The sequence below is a fragment of the Periplaneta americana genome, chromosome 2 (assembly GCF_040183065.1).
Source record: "Periplaneta americana isolate PAMFEO1 chromosome 2, P.americana_PAMFEO1_priV1, whole genome shotgun sequence".
NCBI classification, from domain to species: domain Eukaryota; kingdom Metazoa; phylum Arthropoda; class Insecta; order Blattodea; family Blattidae; genus Periplaneta; species Periplaneta americana.
The window spans coordinates 87028341-87046604 of NC_091118.1; the positions used below are offsets into that span (position 1 = coordinate 87028341).

General features: G+C 36.1%; 1 protein-coding gene across 3 annotated transcripts in view; it reads right to left on the minus strand.

Moving 5' to 3' along the window:
* LOC138694384 (CDK5 regulatory subunit-associated protein 2-like) overlaps positions 1-18264 on the minus strand; it is a 382662-nt gene that overhangs the window by 312497 nt on the left and 51901 nt on the right. For 2 of the 3 annotated variants that reach the window (XM_069818072.1, XM_069818070.1), the window contains exon 1: positions 14061-15251. The exons of the other annotated variant lie outside the window; for it this stretch is intronic. In XM_069818072.1, the coding sequence (XP_069674173.1) occupies positions 14061-14140 (80 nt within the window). In that variant the 5' untranslated portion in view covers positions 14141-15251. Of the gene's footprint in view, positions 1-14060; positions 15252-18264 lie in introns of those variants that run through there. 3 annotated transcript variants of the gene reach the window in all.

An 18264-nucleotide genomic window follows, 5' to 3' on the forward strand; every position in this document is an offset into this window, starting at 1 on the left:
GCCAGCCATTATAAACAAATAGTTATTTACAATACAAGTGTTAAAATAGAATTTTATTTTGTTAAGAATGTTTGCAAAACGAGGCATTAGGCCGATTGAGCAATTCTACGAATAAAAGAAAATCCATTTTAACATGTGTCTCGTACACTATTTTTTATACCGCCGTTAGTCTGTGCTGGTAAAGAGAGAATTTCTCCGACTTCGTCAGTGGTGTATTCTCCGTCATTGTAATAGTAAAAGTACAACGCATTAGAAGTAGACAGTGGTAGAGCATTCGACTGCAGAACGAGAGGTCCTTGGTTCAAACCCGAGTGTCCCTTAATTTTTATAATTCCATTTATTTAATTCTTGTTTCATATAGTAGTTACCAATAAAATAGTTGATAAGCAATTTATTTAATTTGTGTACATTTTTTAACCAAAACCAGTAATTGTTTTAACCGCTTTACTCATCGGCTACGATTGCTCCCGTATGACATCTGGTGCGAAACAATTTGACAATCGACGCAAGCAATTCAAAATCAGCGTTAAAAAACTTTTCGCACGCTACCGCATAATAGCCTTTTTTTTCCTTAAAAAAACTTTTCAAACGGTGGCGTCATAACGTTCTTGGTTACGCATCGGTTGCAGCTTATATTCTATCAGAAAAACTTATTTCAATGTACAAGGTGAGTAAAAAGTGTATCACACTGCTTATAGCTTTCCTATTTTTAATTTTATGAAGAAACGATATAAACTAAAGTTATAGCGGTTGAAAGAATGAGTATTTTATTTACCAAAAAAACTATGACTTTCATTTATAAGGATGTGTCAAGGAGCCTGTTTTTCTTAAATGACACTATGTACTACTTTTACCATTTCTGAATTCTTCAGGTTTTAAAATATAAAAAATCATATCTTCTTTACCATTTATAAACCAATGTTTTGTAAAAATAACCTCAAATTAATGATTCCAATGTGTCTCCATAACGGAGAGAAAGTCTTTAATATATTTGTATCGTTTATCACTATGGAGAATAAGGAGATCAAGAATTAAATAAGCATAGATAAAATCTAATTTTAAAAAACCGCCAGAGGCTGTGTGCGTAGGCGCAACCGCAATTTTTCCTCGTAGAATATGTCTAAGGGTTAGCTGAAATAGAATGAAACTACAGTGTTTTTTATAATATTTTATTTATCAGTGATGAGTTTTATATTGACCAAGATAGATCTGATATGATATGATCATACGCTTCAACATTTCATTTCTTGAGCACAACTACTTAAAAATTACTTTCGTTCAAACTTCTCTAAATTTTAGAAATTGGTATTATTTTAGCTACATCGGTTGTTGCAATTCTGAATGGAAAGACACCAAAACGGACGCTGTACGAGTGTCTTTCAAGAGTTCAAGAGTTATGGCGCGCGTCAAGTTTTCTCCCTATATGCTGCAAAATATTAAACTTTTAACTCATTTCTCTCAGTGCAAAAATAAAGTGAATCTTTTGTAACGTCTAAAATTTCACTTTTATTAAGTTTCCAAACCCAACATCGATTATGTGCACTGCAGTTGTACAGGGACATCACTTTATTTTTACCAACATTTTTAACATTAACCTGGCTATACTCGGAAACACTGTTACCCCCCCTTCCATTACAGGAGTTTGATGTTACTAGTGCAATATGTAAACAAATCATTTTACTAGCTATAGGAGGAGAGAAAAGTAGTGTATCCATTTATGATGTAGGGAAATACGATATTACGATTTTCAATTTGATCATCACTTTTATGGAATTTATCAAAATACAGTAGAGTAGTAACATTTTTTTTTTCAAAAACTCAACTTTTCAGGCGGCTATGTTCGTTATATAATGTCTACTTTATTTATCATATTAATTATTGGTGTTAACATACAATATAGAGAGTGCATTTAAATTGAGGGGGTCATAAGCAAAGGGCTGTAAGTACACTTAAGTTACTTTTGAGAAAATGGGGTTTAAATATTTAAGCTTTCGTAAAATCGGTGAAATTTTTATTTAAATTTTAATGTGTGATGAGATTAAAATATCCCTTTACCACTAAAATTTTAGATACTTTAGCTTACACTGGATGCACTTAACTCATGTTACTACAAATGTCACTAGCATTCCTTTGCTTCTAGCCACCTCAATTCAAAATACGCTAATCAGAATTTTTAAACAAGTTGCTGAAAATGGTTGCCGCTCATTACAATGCAGGCTTCAATTCTTTACACATATTATTAAAAACATTTTGAAGCATATTCTCTGAAATTGAATTTATCGTTTCTTGAATATAATTTTTAGTACGATATTATTAATATAGGGTCATTCCATATCAAATCAACAAGGCACTCAACCCGACCGACTCAGATTTCTTTCAAAATTTGAGGGTTTGTTTGACCTGCCGCGCTAACTAAAACTGCCGAGTTTCATATGTCCTGTGCTTTTCATTTTCTGTCAGTGGCGTTTCAAACATGAAGAAAAATCACATTTTTGTAAGCACGCCGCTTCAATTAAAATTATATATCTCAACAACGTCTCCAGATAAATTTACAAAAATTGGGTGATACATTCTTAATATGTGATAGTTTTTATTACTTATATTGTTTTCTGCATGTATTCAATTACACTAAAAAAACATGGTGAAACAATTTTCATATATTCATATTTAAAAATGCGGGGGTTCTATTTTAATGAAAAAAAATATATAGTACGCCTCAATTAGTGATATAAAGAACTGATAAGTTTCAACTTGGAATCTTCATAGGTTATAAAGATAAAAATTATTATGTCACAGCAAGCGTAAGCTAACCGTATAAGTCGCGACAATTATGTCCCACACATTCGTCGTATTTAATTATATTTGATCATATTCTTGAATGTCGCTGTGTAATTTAACATGTAGTACATAATTCGAATGTTTTTAATTATTACCTGAAATAAATTATTGTCACATGGATTTTGTTAAACCTGAAGTTCTGTAAGATATGCTTATCTTTCATTGCTGAGATGAAATAGCCTGATCATCTTTCCAGACAGGATGCTGCGTTGTTTCAACTGCATTTTAAAACTGCTTAGCAAGTATAATACTCATCCTAAACAGCAGGACTGTATGAAACTTGTGTTCCAGGCACTGCGGTGGATTTTGCAAATCGAAGAGCAAGCATTTTTTCCTTTTCAGTATAGCCTTTTTAGTCACATAAACGGTATTAATGTTTGGGAGATGATGCCTTGTCCAGTCGTACAATTCGCTAGGTGTAGTTATTTGTTTATCGGATGGTCTCTGCAAACTAGTACAAGCCGCAAACCTTTTAAGTGCCCCATCTACAACATCGCATGCTCTTTTGCCATGCGATATGCAAAAATAATGCAATTCTGTTGGAAATCCAATATCTTCTTCATGTAATGTGAGGTTCAGGAATTTTTTTTCTATTTTTATACTGGGCAGAGAATCCATCGGAGAAATACATAATTTTTGTGGTGAATTACAGATGTTTGTTTTAATGACTCCATTAGATATTTTTGAAACAGATGTACAGCTGCAGTGTCATATTTCGGGCAGTGTGAAATTATTACCAGATTTTTCATAGAGACTGTATCGGATGAAGATTCGTTATGATATATTACGAAAGTATGAATGTCTGCACATTAGTCCTGTGATATGACTGAATTTCATCTTGGATTAAGAAATAATAGTTTTCAGCGAAGTCGCATAACACAACAAGCAGGCATGGCTGTAGAAATGATTTCATATCACGTAGAAACTTACTTTGTTCAGATGATATAAATGAGTGAGTCAGTAAATCACCAAGTTTCTCCAAGAGACAGTCGAAAAATTTGTCTGTGGGTTTCATTATAGTCTCAAGCGTTGATCGGTCAGTCGTCATCCACTGCTTGTAGGTCACTGATTCACTGCAGTTTTATACGAAACATTTCTCTAAATCCTCTCTTACATTCTGTACATTTCCTGAACAAGCAATTTATATGAGGAGGATTGCACACCATAGTAGCCAAGAAATGTTAAGTTGGAAAGTATAAAGAAAAATTTTCTTGAAATCCACGTAGACCTGAAACTTTAATAAATTGCTTCCGGCATAAGTTTTACATTCTGACAGGACACAAACACAGACAGTATAGTCCACTAACTCCAGCTAGAATACAATTTCTTGGTCAGGGTTAGAATTTTTAAACACTGCATATAATTAATTTCTGCTCATGTGATTTACTCCCTGATTCTTTAATCACAACAAATATTTCATACCAGGCATCATTCTGCTTATCTCGTCAGAACAACACAATTCTTTAACTTTACCGGCAACAGCCGCGAGCAAGGGTTTTCCAGGTTTTGGATTTGGTGAACACAAAATTCCCTTTCCCTTTGCCAGGACTTTGGCTTTCCTAAGTATGTATTCGAAAGCTGAAAGAAACTCTTTTTTATATTATTTACGCTCCAGCTTTTAGGTAGTAGTGTTAAAATGGTGATTTTCTCACTTTTACCTGAATTTTGAAAATTTTCCTGCAACTGAGACAAAATTTCAGAATCAGAAAGGTCCTGGTTCCTCGACATCTTTATATCGAAGACTTTGTCTTTTACAATATTTTCACATTTCTGTCTCTTATTTTTCTCTTGTTGTAGCCTTTCTTGTTTAATAAGGAACACATCTTGGTCAAAAAGACTTGTATTTAATGAACTTACATTTGCTATAGAGTCGACGTATTCTTCATTACTAGAGTCATTATGAGGATTCTGCGTAATAGCATCATATTATATTTTTATTTCTTTGCGACACATACCGCACACCTTTTGTTCCTGTTTTAAATCAGGAAATACATTAAGCATCCACGATATAACACTTCTTAAATTTTTTCTCTAATTACAGTGCCCTGATTTCTCGAAGGGATTGCAGCAAACATAGGCCTATAACTTAAAACGCGACTCCATTACATCGCACAAAACTACCACATACTACGAAAACTAACGACACTGCACTTGAAACAGATTGCACGTTTTGTATAAATTGAAGACTGTATAAACTGCCACTCATGACGGCCTGACAGATCGATGACGCAGCTTATCAGACAAGTAGGAACTCGTGCGCATGCAGTGTTGGTGTAAGACGGGGTTAAGTGCTACAAACCAAATACATTGATATTTTTTTTTACTGATATTCCTGAAACGTTTCCAAAATGAAACTTACACCAAGGGGAGAATACTCTTACCTCTATAACATACATTTTTCGCGAAATAATTTATGTCCCGCATTTATAGATATTCAATGTTAAAATGTGTTTCACGTGACTATTCAATAAAGAATTCATTACTTTGATGCAAAACTATTTTTATTGAAACATATGATCCCTTAGCTTTCAAATAAGCCCAAGTTTAAGATTCTACCTCAATTAGAAGAGAAGTTATGAATTATTTTTGTTGGCATAGTATGCGACATTTTTACATTTTTTCTCGTATTGACAGAATTGCTGTAGGGATATCGTGCATTACTGAGGGCTAAAATTTTACATAATTACTTAACTTAAGGTTTTTTACTATCCTACCAAATTTAATGAAAATCTGAGGTGGTCGGGTTGAAAAGTCCACTTTTTTGTGTTGATTTGACATGGAATGCCCCTATAGGTTCTTTCTTCTATAGAAAACGCAACCATATTTCTGAAACACACTATACACTGCAGTGTTTACTTCACTGCTTGAAGACTTTGAATGCAACAGCGGCCGTAAGTTTGTGTGTCTGACGGGAGCAAGGACATTAGTGAAGGGGTCGGAGTGAAGTACATTCAGAAATGCAGGTACAATAAAAATGCAAGTAAAAATAAAATGATGTCCCTGTATATAATCTTAGTGTCTTGTGAACGCACACCAACAACGTAGGCCTACTTCAGTTTCTTTCTCTGCGTTTCACTTATGTTTTTCCCGTTTTTCCTAATATGGTGTGGTAGTGTTTTCAGTGATCAAAGAAATTTTCGCAAAAGAATGATCTGAGATATAATATTATGAAGCGAAGATTATGCAGTTCAACAATAGATCGTTTTTAAGCGATCTCTGTCAATCTCGGATAGTAAGTCCGAGTTTCTAATTCAAGTGTTACTGAAAATAAACCAATACGTCTTGCAGGTATTGATATAGAGTCAGAGTCTTATATGTATTCAGTAAAGAAGTACCAGGCCAAAATACACTTGAGTTAAAACGCAATGTGCTGAGGAAATTGTTTGTACCATATGAAACGTTGACTTTTCCAGTAAGCTTAGTGCAAGGAAAGAAACATGAATTGGCTAAACAAATGGGAGTGGTTTACTTATTCCCAAGACAATGATGGAGCATACTTATTGCAAGTACTGATTTTGTTTCTTCTTAGTGCGTAGGAAAGGTAGCTGCCCACCAGAAGAGGGGATCACTGATTATGTCACACTTGGGGAGGGGGGGGGGACACAGATTTTTTTTTTGTAATAGCACAATATATACTTTCTCTTTTATCCCTGGTTATCACACATAATGTAGAACTCTTCATTGTTTACAGTATTGTGACTTAATTTTTGTGATGTAATTTTAATAACGTACCTACAGAATCGTAGACTACAATAAACAGATTTTACTCTTACATAATCAGAAATTTAATTTTCGTTTCTCTCCTTCTTTGTTACTTTAAAACTGTACAGAATTTTTCGATCAAGCGTTACCTATGGCCTTATGTCTACCAGGTTAAATAAATAAATACGGTACTAAATACTAACCGTACTGAATTTGAAACAGGACTGCTTTATAGTGTCACAATCTGCGACACGAAAACCCTGCTTTACTTCACTCCCGAAGGATGAAATACGAAACGTCATTTACGTATGAATAAGATGTAAACATGAACGAAATTGTATTACGAATAATTTTATGTAAACGCTGATATATTCCTCATGGTCACAATAATCATGGCCATCGGCGTAGTTTAGTCGGTAAGGCGCTTGCCTGCCGATCAGGAGTTACGCTCGGGCGTGAGTTTGATTCCCGCTTGGGCTGATTACCTGGTCAGGTTTTTTCCGGAGTTTTCCCCAACCGTAAGGCGAATATCAGGTAATCTATGACGAACATTCAGTCTCAACTCGTTATCGCCAATCCCATAGACGTTAAATAACCCCGTAGTTGATACAGCGTCGTTAAATAACCAAGTAAAAAATGAATCATAGGAGATAAGAGAGGCAGACACATATTACATTTCCATAGCTTCGGCATTAAAAATGAGTAATCACCAACATGTTCCAACCGATAAATCCCCAAGGGGAGAATCATCTGTTGGGCTAGGATTTTTATGCCCTGATAATCACCGGTTTAATATACCAGAGTCATGCTTTTCATGATTATAATCTAATTGTGAACCGACAATACAGTTTAAAGAACATAATTCTAAGAATTTCGAAGAACGAAGGAAACCAACGTTGGATATAGACAAGTGTATAAAAAGCTTCAAATGATAAAAATATGCTCAATATGACCAAGAGATCATTAAAATATGCTCTATCAGGATAAAACTGACAAATATGCTCTAACAAAGTACTATACTTTAATTTGTTTTTTTCGTTAAATTAATTCCTGTATACTTTAGCAACTCACTGATCTTATAAAAATATGCTAATCATGAAAATCCTAGTCCTAATCATCAGCATCATATAGTCTACAGACTGTATAAAAAAAGTGTCACAGACTTTGACGGAGGACAGTCTTCTTCACCTTCTTTTTGTTCGAGACACCGACTAAAACTAATTTTGACTACAAACCTGAGTAATGTTGTGTAGCAAACTACAATTATTTAGTATCCCGTTTAAACTGATACATAGGCCTACAGCCTATAATGGAACAATTGTGAATTGAGAATGGTACAACTGTTCTTTATTCATTTCTAACCAAAACTTAAAGGTTTTATCAATATTTACAGCAGTGCCGCAATTAGGGCAATTACAGATAGAAAGCTCCGTAAAAAATAGATAACGTATGTAAAAGTTTCTTAACAGATTTCCATGTCACTGCCAATCTTGTACAAAATGTACTTAAGATGCGCATAATATGCGAAAAGAAATATTGAAACGCAATTAAGAAAATACATATTTTTACAGTTCAATATGCAAATATACAATTATTAAATTAGTCATCATGTAATATCAACTAAGCTCTAATCGAAACTTAAGTTGACCCGATCTAACTTGATCTATTGTCCCCCTGCGGTGGCTGGGTAGTCAGACCTTCAGCCTGTCACGCAGACGGTCTGGTTCGAGTCCCGGACAAGCCTGAGATTTCTCATTGAAAAATCCGTAGTCCCACTTGTGGCGGACAAGGTCGCAGTTGGAGTTTTTCTCGGGTTCTTCTGTTTTCCCATATTAGGCATTTGCATCATTCCATCAACATTTCTCCATTTCCCCTAACGCCGGCTGGTGACGCATGGAGGGAGATTGGGACTGGGACAAGTGAGCTTGCCTGTTCGAAACATGGATACACAGCGAACCTTGGTTTAGTCAGCTGGTGTGGGTTTGGGAATGCGCCTAGCTTGAGGGTAGATTGTGAAAGGTCGCAGTGTTTGGTCGTAGTGCTCCCCTCCCGAAATTCCATTCCAGTCCGTAACTTATAGTCTGTCCGCTTTTAGTTTGGATGCTAATGTAAACTTGAACCACGTGTCAGTGACTGCAAGATCTCGTTAGTGGCGTTGCATATTCACACTGAATACGTACGAGTAGTTACCTTGTGAACATTATTGTGCGTTGACACGAAAAGCACAAGACAAATAGAAAGCATACCTACTAACAGTTCTATTACTAAAGCTTAAGTGAAGAAGTTTAACAACCAGTTCTCTCATGTGTACCTATGTTAAATATATATAGTATACAGTATGTCCATGATAATTGCAAATATTACCTAGAAATAAAATTTAACAACCCGTTCCTTCGAACCGGCCGAATATCACCACTGAATGTACGCAATGTTACATAAAGAGGTAATATCAATCTCTGTATAACTAAAAAAAAACGTTACTCTCCTAGATGTAAAAATAAGCTACAATCTCACGGTAAATCGTTAGATCTGAGTGATATCAATGAACAGTGGAAAGAATGAGCACTCGTATACGCCAAGCTAGATATAAAAAAAAAAAAGTCGGAGGCACCGATTTTGGCAGATGACCTCGATGACATTTCCAGTAGGCGAGCCAATATTGTTTGTGTAAGCTGCGAGAATGAGATGCGATAACATTCTGAGTCGTTCATGTTTTCATAACAGCAGCTCATATCAATTATCCTTATTATGAAACACACCACGGTACAGTCCTACTCAAAGAATACCTTTAATAAATGTAAATTATTTCCGTTCGCAATGATTTTACAATACGTCTCCTACATTTTCTAAATTAAATTAATTCTTAATTAAAAGGAAAAAGCATTGCATTGCGCATATAATCCTACCCTTACCAGATCAATATACAAGATTTGTCCAGTAATAATCTAGTGATCGTCTATTGGTGGTGCGACAATTCAAGTTAATAAAATTACGATTCTTCTTAATAATCAAAATATAATTTGGTTAATTGGGTAAAATTGCATGTTGCGGAAGTTAGATTTATATAAGAGTATAATAAATAGGATTGTAATGGATATTACAAGGGCAATAATTTCTTCACACGCACATTGTGAATAGAACAGAGAAGAAAGCATTTTAAAATATTCGAAATCGTATAAAATATCGGAGAAACCAATTTTCCCTGCACAAATTCCACCAATTGAAAAATATAATTACCATTCACAATAAATACTGTATTTTATTGTTTATTAATCTAGAGGTATTGGCTGATGACTATATTAAATTCCAGCACAACATTCATTCAGAATATGTAGAAATTACACTTTGGATTTTACTAAATGTATAGGCCTACTATCAAAAGGTGGTATTGGCTGATGACTATACTAAATTCCAACACAACATTCATTCAGAATATGTAGAAATTACACTTTGGATTTTACTAAATGTATAGGCCTACTATCAAAAGGTGTTACATACCCCCTTAAATACAGTACATGTGTTACCTGTGCGATATCCGATGTTTAATTTTTTAAAATATAATTCATAGTACTGAAACTGCCATATTGAATTCGCACAAATTGTATTATTCGTAATTTTCGTCTCCAAAAGCCCTAAGATATCTAATTTAATTTTTCACCCATTTTTGTCCCACTCTACCACTTTGGGGACAAAGTCGGACTAAATAATACCTTATTCGTATTCTGTGATCGCAAAGATCCCCAGATATAGACTTTCATCGAGATCGGATGACATGAGATTTCTCACTCCCTTCTGCCTTTTCATCAGTACCTTAGGATATGGTATTTAAAAAATTTAAGAATGTTTAACCAATATTGTAGAGAGTAATCTTCATTTTAAATTTTACGTCTTTAGTTAAATATAGTTTAGTGAATTTTTAAAATCGTCGACTCCTTTCTCTCTCCTGTCTGCTCGGGGGGGGGGGGGGGGAGGAACAAGTTATTTCAAGGGAGTAGCCTACATGAAATTGAATTTTTTTATTTTCCTTATACATTTTAGACACAATTCTGAGAGATGATATGAATAGTCTAACCCAATTTTATGAGTGAATCTTTGTTTTAAATTTAAAGGCTGCACGTCTGCTGGTTAAAAAAAAAATAAATCGGTATAATTATTTTGATCATTACTGCCTCCCATTTTCCATCCCTTAATGTCCGTATTTCGTAAAACTCAGCCTTATCTATTTACTAAGGATTAACATATTTCCATATACGTATATATTTCCATATATATAACAGATTATATTTCCATTTCGTACAATATTCTGGTCACGAGACATAATCATATACTTTGTCTTTTCGGGATTTACTATCAAACCTATCGCTTTATTTCCTTCAAGTAAAATTTCCGTGTTTTCCCTAATCGTTTGTGGAGTTTTTCCTAACATATCCACGTCATCCGCATAGACAAAAAGCTGATGTAATCCGTTCAATTCCAACCCTCTCTGTTATCCTGAACTTTCCTAATGGCATATTCTAGAGCGAAGTTGAAAAGTAAAGGTGATAGTGCCTCTCCTTGTTTTAGCCCGCAGTGAATTGGAAAAGCATCAGATAGAAACTGGCCTATACGGACTCTGCTGTAAGTTTCATTGAGACACATTTTAATTAATCGAACAAGTTTCTTGGGAATACCAAAGACACATATAGACTACTGTAATATTTGTTTAGTTTTTGGAGGTGACTGTCCAGAGTGCACAAATACTCGGGCGTGCATGTTTACTCTTATGTCCTACCCATTCCACTGCAACAGAGATAACAGCCGATCTTGCAGCGGTGAGGAACTCGCTCTCCAGTTCACATTAAGAAAATCCATCTGCCAAAATCCCTGGCGCGACCTATACCTCATTTGGAACTGATGTGTTGCAGATGGTGTGCAAACACTAGTGACCTCATGCATAGTAAGCAACACCCACTGCCAGTACAGTCGCTATCGCTCAAGACACGCAACGAAATGTATGCAAATGCAGCCAATGTCAGCAGCAGCAGATTACATCTTAAAAGTTTACTTGCAAATATTGGTTTCTGAATTATAATGGGCATATCCTATGGATAATACACATATAATGGATATTAGACGACCTCTGGGAATATTCACAGGTGATTTTGGTATGGTGCGCCAGTACCTTCTTAACACTTACATCTTAATCTAACATATACCAAAGGACAACACAAACACATAGGTCATACATAGCCTACAAAGGAACAATTCCTAACCAAGAAAAAAAAATCCTTTGGGAGAGTCGGGAATCGGAACCAAAACCTCCTGGTTAGGAACCAGCAACGCTAATCACTAGACTAAGAAGTTGATCAACAATTTACATATTCGGGTATCAGATTTAACAATTTATTTTGAATGGCACCAGTTCAATAATCATTGTTCTGGCTCTACACTTGGTGAAACTTTGATCCTGCTACGGCAGAAAAAAATACTGAAATCATTTTTAAAAAACTTCAAAATTGTAGCACACCGCTCTAGAAGCACGTTGTGATAACTACGAAAGTTATAAACCCGTCCCAAATATCTTCGTTTCTTAAATCACAACGTATAATTTTCTCGGACATTTTCATAGGCAATAATAGCATGACCCAGACGTACCACCAACATTTTGCACTACGCGGGAAGTGGATGTCATCAGTAGTATTTATTGTACGATCGTTCATAATCAAACCTCGCGGAAGCATTCCTTTCTTCACTATGGCCCAGGGCAAATCTGTCTACGTCATACCACAAGCCTGAACAAACCAAACCGAATCTGCCATTGATCGCTTACTTTTCTTGCCATATAGGCCTATTAGCAGTCTACGACACCAATTTCAAGAGCTTTTTCCTGAATATACTCAGAGCTGTAACTGAGATGCAAATATGTAACGGACTGAGATATAATGTGTAAGATGTTTATTAAGTGTCATTGTAGAAATGTAGTATATTAAACGTGATATATGACAAGGGATATGCTACTGGAGCTAAATGACAGCTGATGAATATAAATGCAAAGACGAAGACCATAGTTATAGGAAGAAAACCGAGCGAGTTGGCTCATGCGTATCGCATGGGACTTGCATTCGGAAGGTCCGTGGATCGATCCCGGACCGACCAACCTGACTGTGATTTTTGCGTGATTTTCCATAGTTACTTAGACAAATCTTTCTAATCTCATTCAATAACCATATTCAGGTCAAGATACATGTCTTTTCATCCGCTTACGAGAGGGGGGGGGGGCATCCTCTCTACAGCCGTTCCTGAGTTCCCAGCCTTCCGCAATATCTCTGCCAGGATTCATGACTTAAGAGCACTTCCAAGGGCGCTTCGACACCTTGGAAGGACCGTTGGAATGGATCCTGTGCTGCTTGGTCACCTAGACGGTGTGAACTTAGAGTGGGGGAGGGTTGGCGGATGAGTCACATGCGACCGGTGGGCTGGTACACCCTCATCCTCATTCATCCTATACACTCTGGGATGCACAATAGGCCTCAGTATGGCCTACATTCAAAGGGTCTCCTAACCCGACCGTAGTCAACGTGACCTAACCTAAGCTAACCTAGGAAGAAAAGTAAAGAAGGTAAACTTGCGAATTCTAAATGAGGCAGTAGAGCTTCAAATACTTGGGGTGTACTGTAAGCAGTAAGATGAGCTGCTACCAGGAAGTCAAAAGGAGAAAAGCAATGACAAAGGAAACTTCTAATAGAAAAAAAGGAGCATCTTCTGCGGACCTCTGGAAAAAGAACTAAGGAAGAGGCTAGTGGAGTGCTTTGTGTGGAGTGTGGCATTGTATGGAGCAGAAACATGGGCATTACGAAGAAGTGAAGAGAAACTACTAAAAGTACTTTAAATGTGAATATGAAGAAGAATAGAGCGTGTGAAATGGACAGATTAAGAAACGAAGCTGTGTTGGAAAGAGTGGGCGAAGAAAGAATATTGCTGAAGCTGATCAGGAAGAGAAAAAGAAATTGGCTGAAAATAGTAAAGACCGAAGACTGCTGATTTGCAGTGAAAGACCTGCCCTTGGGCAGAACACTATGAATGATTGATATTTACTTAATTTGTGCAGTGTGTGCATTTGTGAAGTTATTCCACCTCTGTTTAATTTGATTAGTTTAGAAATGCAACGCAAATCAGAATTATGTCGTGTGTAGCGAGATCGAAGATTCAATCAATTGGATAAGTTAGGATTTCTCAACTTTTACAACAGACTAACTCTTCAAAATCACAATAAAATTCAACATGTCTAAATTTAACTTCGCGATCCCTTCAAGCAGAAGGATTACTAATCGACTTAATTTTAAAACAAACCACAAATGAAATAATTAGCTATATAGTGCAAGCTCTTGAAATTTACTGAAGAAATCCATGCCTCTGAACAAAAATATGTTCAAACGGGCTTAAATATAATATATAAATAAATAAGGGAAATGAACCTTGCTAATTACTTACAGATAACGTATCGATAAGAAATACAACACACATTAAGTATGACAACTTACCAAAAGGGACTTTGCTCCGAACCCAGCACTGTTGGCCGTCTCGGAGGACTCCTTATGGTTCCAAATCTGAATATCGACATCGTGAATAGTTTTATTACGGTTCGTTGTTTATTCCATAAAAGTTCGTCGGTTGAAAAGTTTCGTTCTTGTAATGTTCGAGTCGTTATTTATGGGCAATATACACATAATACACTATACAAATTAATTTCTGCACAGACTAGACGATTCATAACATAAACAAAGTACATAAAAATATCGAAAGCCAAAACACGTATACTTTACAGCTTTTTGTCACGATAACGAAGAAAGTGTAACGGATTAAACCAAAGAGTCTTTACACTATAAACAAGGACGATTAACATTAAAAAACACAAGGCAACAGTAAATCACACATAACACGACAAACGGAACACAATTACTCCAAGTCTAGGTTAATTTTGTCACACCATGTTTTTAGTTTGAATTTCGACAAGCCTCGTTTCTGGAAGGTTATATCAGTCACAAGAAAAAATAGTTACAACAGATAATGTACATCTTGTGGCAACACACTTATTTCTCTACAGTTCCATAATTCCTGCTTTCCTCGGGTATATTAAACAGTTTTTCCTCTCGCAGTATCGATATTTTTTCCTTCTTTTCTGCATTTTGAAACCTGGACACCTGAGAACGTTGAGTGACGATCTTCTTGGACGAAGATAATGAAGTTGAGGTACGAAGGTAAAGGACGATGACAATGCAGAAGGATGTACGACACAGAATCTCCTCCTTCGAGTTCTTCTCGTTGCAGAAACATTGCTAGAGTTCCTTTGCTCGGATCTGCTTGTATTCATCCCCGTCCGCTTGCCGTGTTGAGTCCTGAAGAATCGGGGCAGCATTCTTGGTGTATCCCGTGAAACCAGGCTGCCATTTCTAGCTCAAGAGATTTTCTATTAAGGATAAAATGGACCACGATGCTAATCACACATGAAATATCACTACGACGTAATCACAATTCCTACATTTCAAGCAATCAAGCTCCAATTTAAAACCGAAAGTGATGACCTAATTCTCTTCGCAACATCGGACACCAACATCAAGGCTCGACAAGGAAGCTGTGTTGCCTAGCGACCATCCATCCTCAACTACGCATCAGTACTGGCTCCCGTTTGCATCTGCGCGTCTCAATGAAGGGGAGGGCGAGACGTATCTCCGTGGGATCGATTCGCCGACAGAGGAGGAGAGGGACCCCCGCCCGAGGTTGTTAAAAGGACGCGGATAGGCACAAACTCTCTTCTCCAAAGGGAGAGAAGGAATATGAAACAAGATGAAAACAATCGTGTGACACATCCGCTGTCGAGATAAAAGCGGAGGAGATAAGTCATGAGGCGGCGGCGGCGTCGGTGTGCCAATAACGACCAATCCCACGTGCTCCTGTGAGTCCTGTCAACGAATTCTGTATAACGCAGATGTGTTCGTTAATTTCATAAAATAAATTTGACCCCCACCAAGCAAAACAACACAAGCACTTCAGAGATAAATAAATCACCCTGACAGCTACTAAACGAGGATGCACATTTCTTACCTATAGAGTGAAAGGGGTATAACTGCATTAATTTCAAGAAACAGAATGTTTAGATTGTAAGTAATCAAAAAGTAAAACGTCATTTTGGTATTTGAATAACGGTTTAGCCGACAAAAATTCTGTCTGAAGTTTGAATCTCATTTATGGTAAAACTATTGGGTATTGAGACGTGTGAATGGTAAAATATTAAAGCTGCATTTGTGTAATAACGTACAAAACTGATTAAATTTCCGTCACACTGTGAAAGCATTTTTGATCAATTAATGCTGTTCGTTATACAAATGAAGCGTTTTTTTTTTTTTCGAAAAAATTACGAAGGCATATTTTTTTCGGCTTGTTCTTCGCGTTGACTACTTCCGTTTTAAAAAATTCAGTGTTTATAGAAATCTGCACGGATGTAAACAAGATTCATACGGTCAATGCAACTTTATACTAATATATTAAATGGGGATGAAGATTTCCGACCCTGAACCTAGAAGTTAACTGTTACGTTTGCTATTGATAATGAGGGGAAGGGAACATAAGAATACAATTTACGCAATGTCTCTATTTCTTGGTCCCAAGAGTTGTGGGTTCGAGTCCCGCCTCGGGCAAGGATGTTACGTCTGTGTTGCTTAAAAACTGAAGAAAAAATTAAACTTTAAAAGTGATTTGTTAAAAAGACAATACAAATTAACAATTTTAACACTTTTAAAGTTTTAACTTTTTAAGAACGTTTTATATTTTATAACAAGTGTTAAAAAGCAAATAAAAAAGGGATATAAAAAGTGCAAAACAAGGAACTTTACGAAAATGGCCTCTTCCCGGTAAAATATAAAAACGAGAACTCTGTCGAAACAGACCAATCAGAGCATAGTAAACAATTGCAGGCAACACGACCACGTGGTTTATGAGCCAATAAGTAACTCACCTCATTCCTTAACCATTAACCCAACTGTGCATGTTTTCAGAACAGAATACCGGCTATGTTTAACCTAAAAGCAATGTTTTGGATGGAAACCGCCAGCCCTATAATAAAAAAAAATGGTGGTATCTTTTCGCATCGGCATTAGAATTGTTATATAAGGTAAAGCACCCAAATAAGAGACAGGTTCCTAATAAGAGATACATTGTTCATTTCTCCGGTATAATTTGCCAACTCTCGACAACTATGGTAAATCAATGTTTGTGCTTCTAAGACATCGTGTTCTTTGTCTAATCTCGGTTGAAAGCAAGCAACGAAGCTGAGAGCAAGGAAAGTAATTTTTCACATTTTGAACTTTTTGATGGTTTTTGTTGAGGAAGTGAACAACATTTAATGTAAGGTACAACACATTTATTATTAATTTTATAAAATTGCTGGGAAAATGTTGCATATAATAAGGTAGATTGCTAATAAGAAAGATAATAATTTATGACCTTGGCTAGCTATTTCATTTTTATTTATTCCGTTCCCTAACAAGAGATACCTAGGGGTCCTATTAAGAGATAGTATCTCTTATTTAGAACCCCTTTTTGGTTTTATTATGATGCTCACCTTTTAGAGTTTACGAAAGGCGTTAATGCTTCTAGTCGTGTCAGTTTGTCTGCCATAAACTACGTAAGAACCAATAAAAGATTAATTGAACTATTAATGAAAATTAATTACGAATTAGATCAATTATTAATTACCTATTGTCCTCAATTATTTATTACAAAAATTACTAATTTAAATGATTAAGTTATCATTATTGACTAAAATTAATTATTCATTGAGATGACAATAATATCATTAGCTAAAATCAATTAAAATTGGCTAGTCTGACAATATTTACTTTACTTAAACATCAAAACAAAAGTGCGTAATTCGTGAAATATTCTCTACATATTTCAAATAAAAATCTTGCGAAATTATTAAAACTATTAAATTTAATTGTGATTTCTGATTTCGAAAATTTCGTTGAACCTGTGTAAATATCGCCACTACAGCCAGTGCCTGCGTTTGTGGCGCTTGTCCTTGAATAAAAAACCAGTCAGTGAGCACTTGTTGCCAGTGTAGCTGAGAAAGGTAACACCCAACACGTCACGAAAGCAATCTGCCATTCAGAGTAGTCAGTCTTATTGGCCACTGACTGCATCAAAGGCAAGACACTCACACTTTGCATGTCTGGGATGTGTCCTTGAGTACACTGTCTAGTCAGTGGCATCTGATACCACTTCGGCTGAGAGTGGTACCATCTCCTAAACAGATGTGACGTCAACAATCTGCCAATCACAGTTGTCAGCTTTCATGCCCACAGACTGTGGCAAAGATAAGTTATTCGCTCTCAACGTTCCCAGTACTTATTTCACGTGCCAGAAACGGTAACTTTGGTTATATCACAGTTACAGAAGCAGCAACAACCACCTCAAGAGCCGCAAGCTTCAACCAGTGTGGAGCCGCAAGCTTCAACCAGTGTGAAGTCGCATGTAAAGTATCCAGGGCAGGAAAGGAGCTATCATAATATCAACTCTTTATCAGAAACAAATGAGAAAGAGTTTAGATAAGGAAAAACAAAGAAAAGATGGAGCTCGCAAGAAGTTCGAAAAACAACAAAAACCACAGAAAAAATCAGTCCAAGAAGCACTGCTTGAGTTCGTCCAGTGATGAAGAATCTGATGTGAAAATGCAATTAATTAACGCTA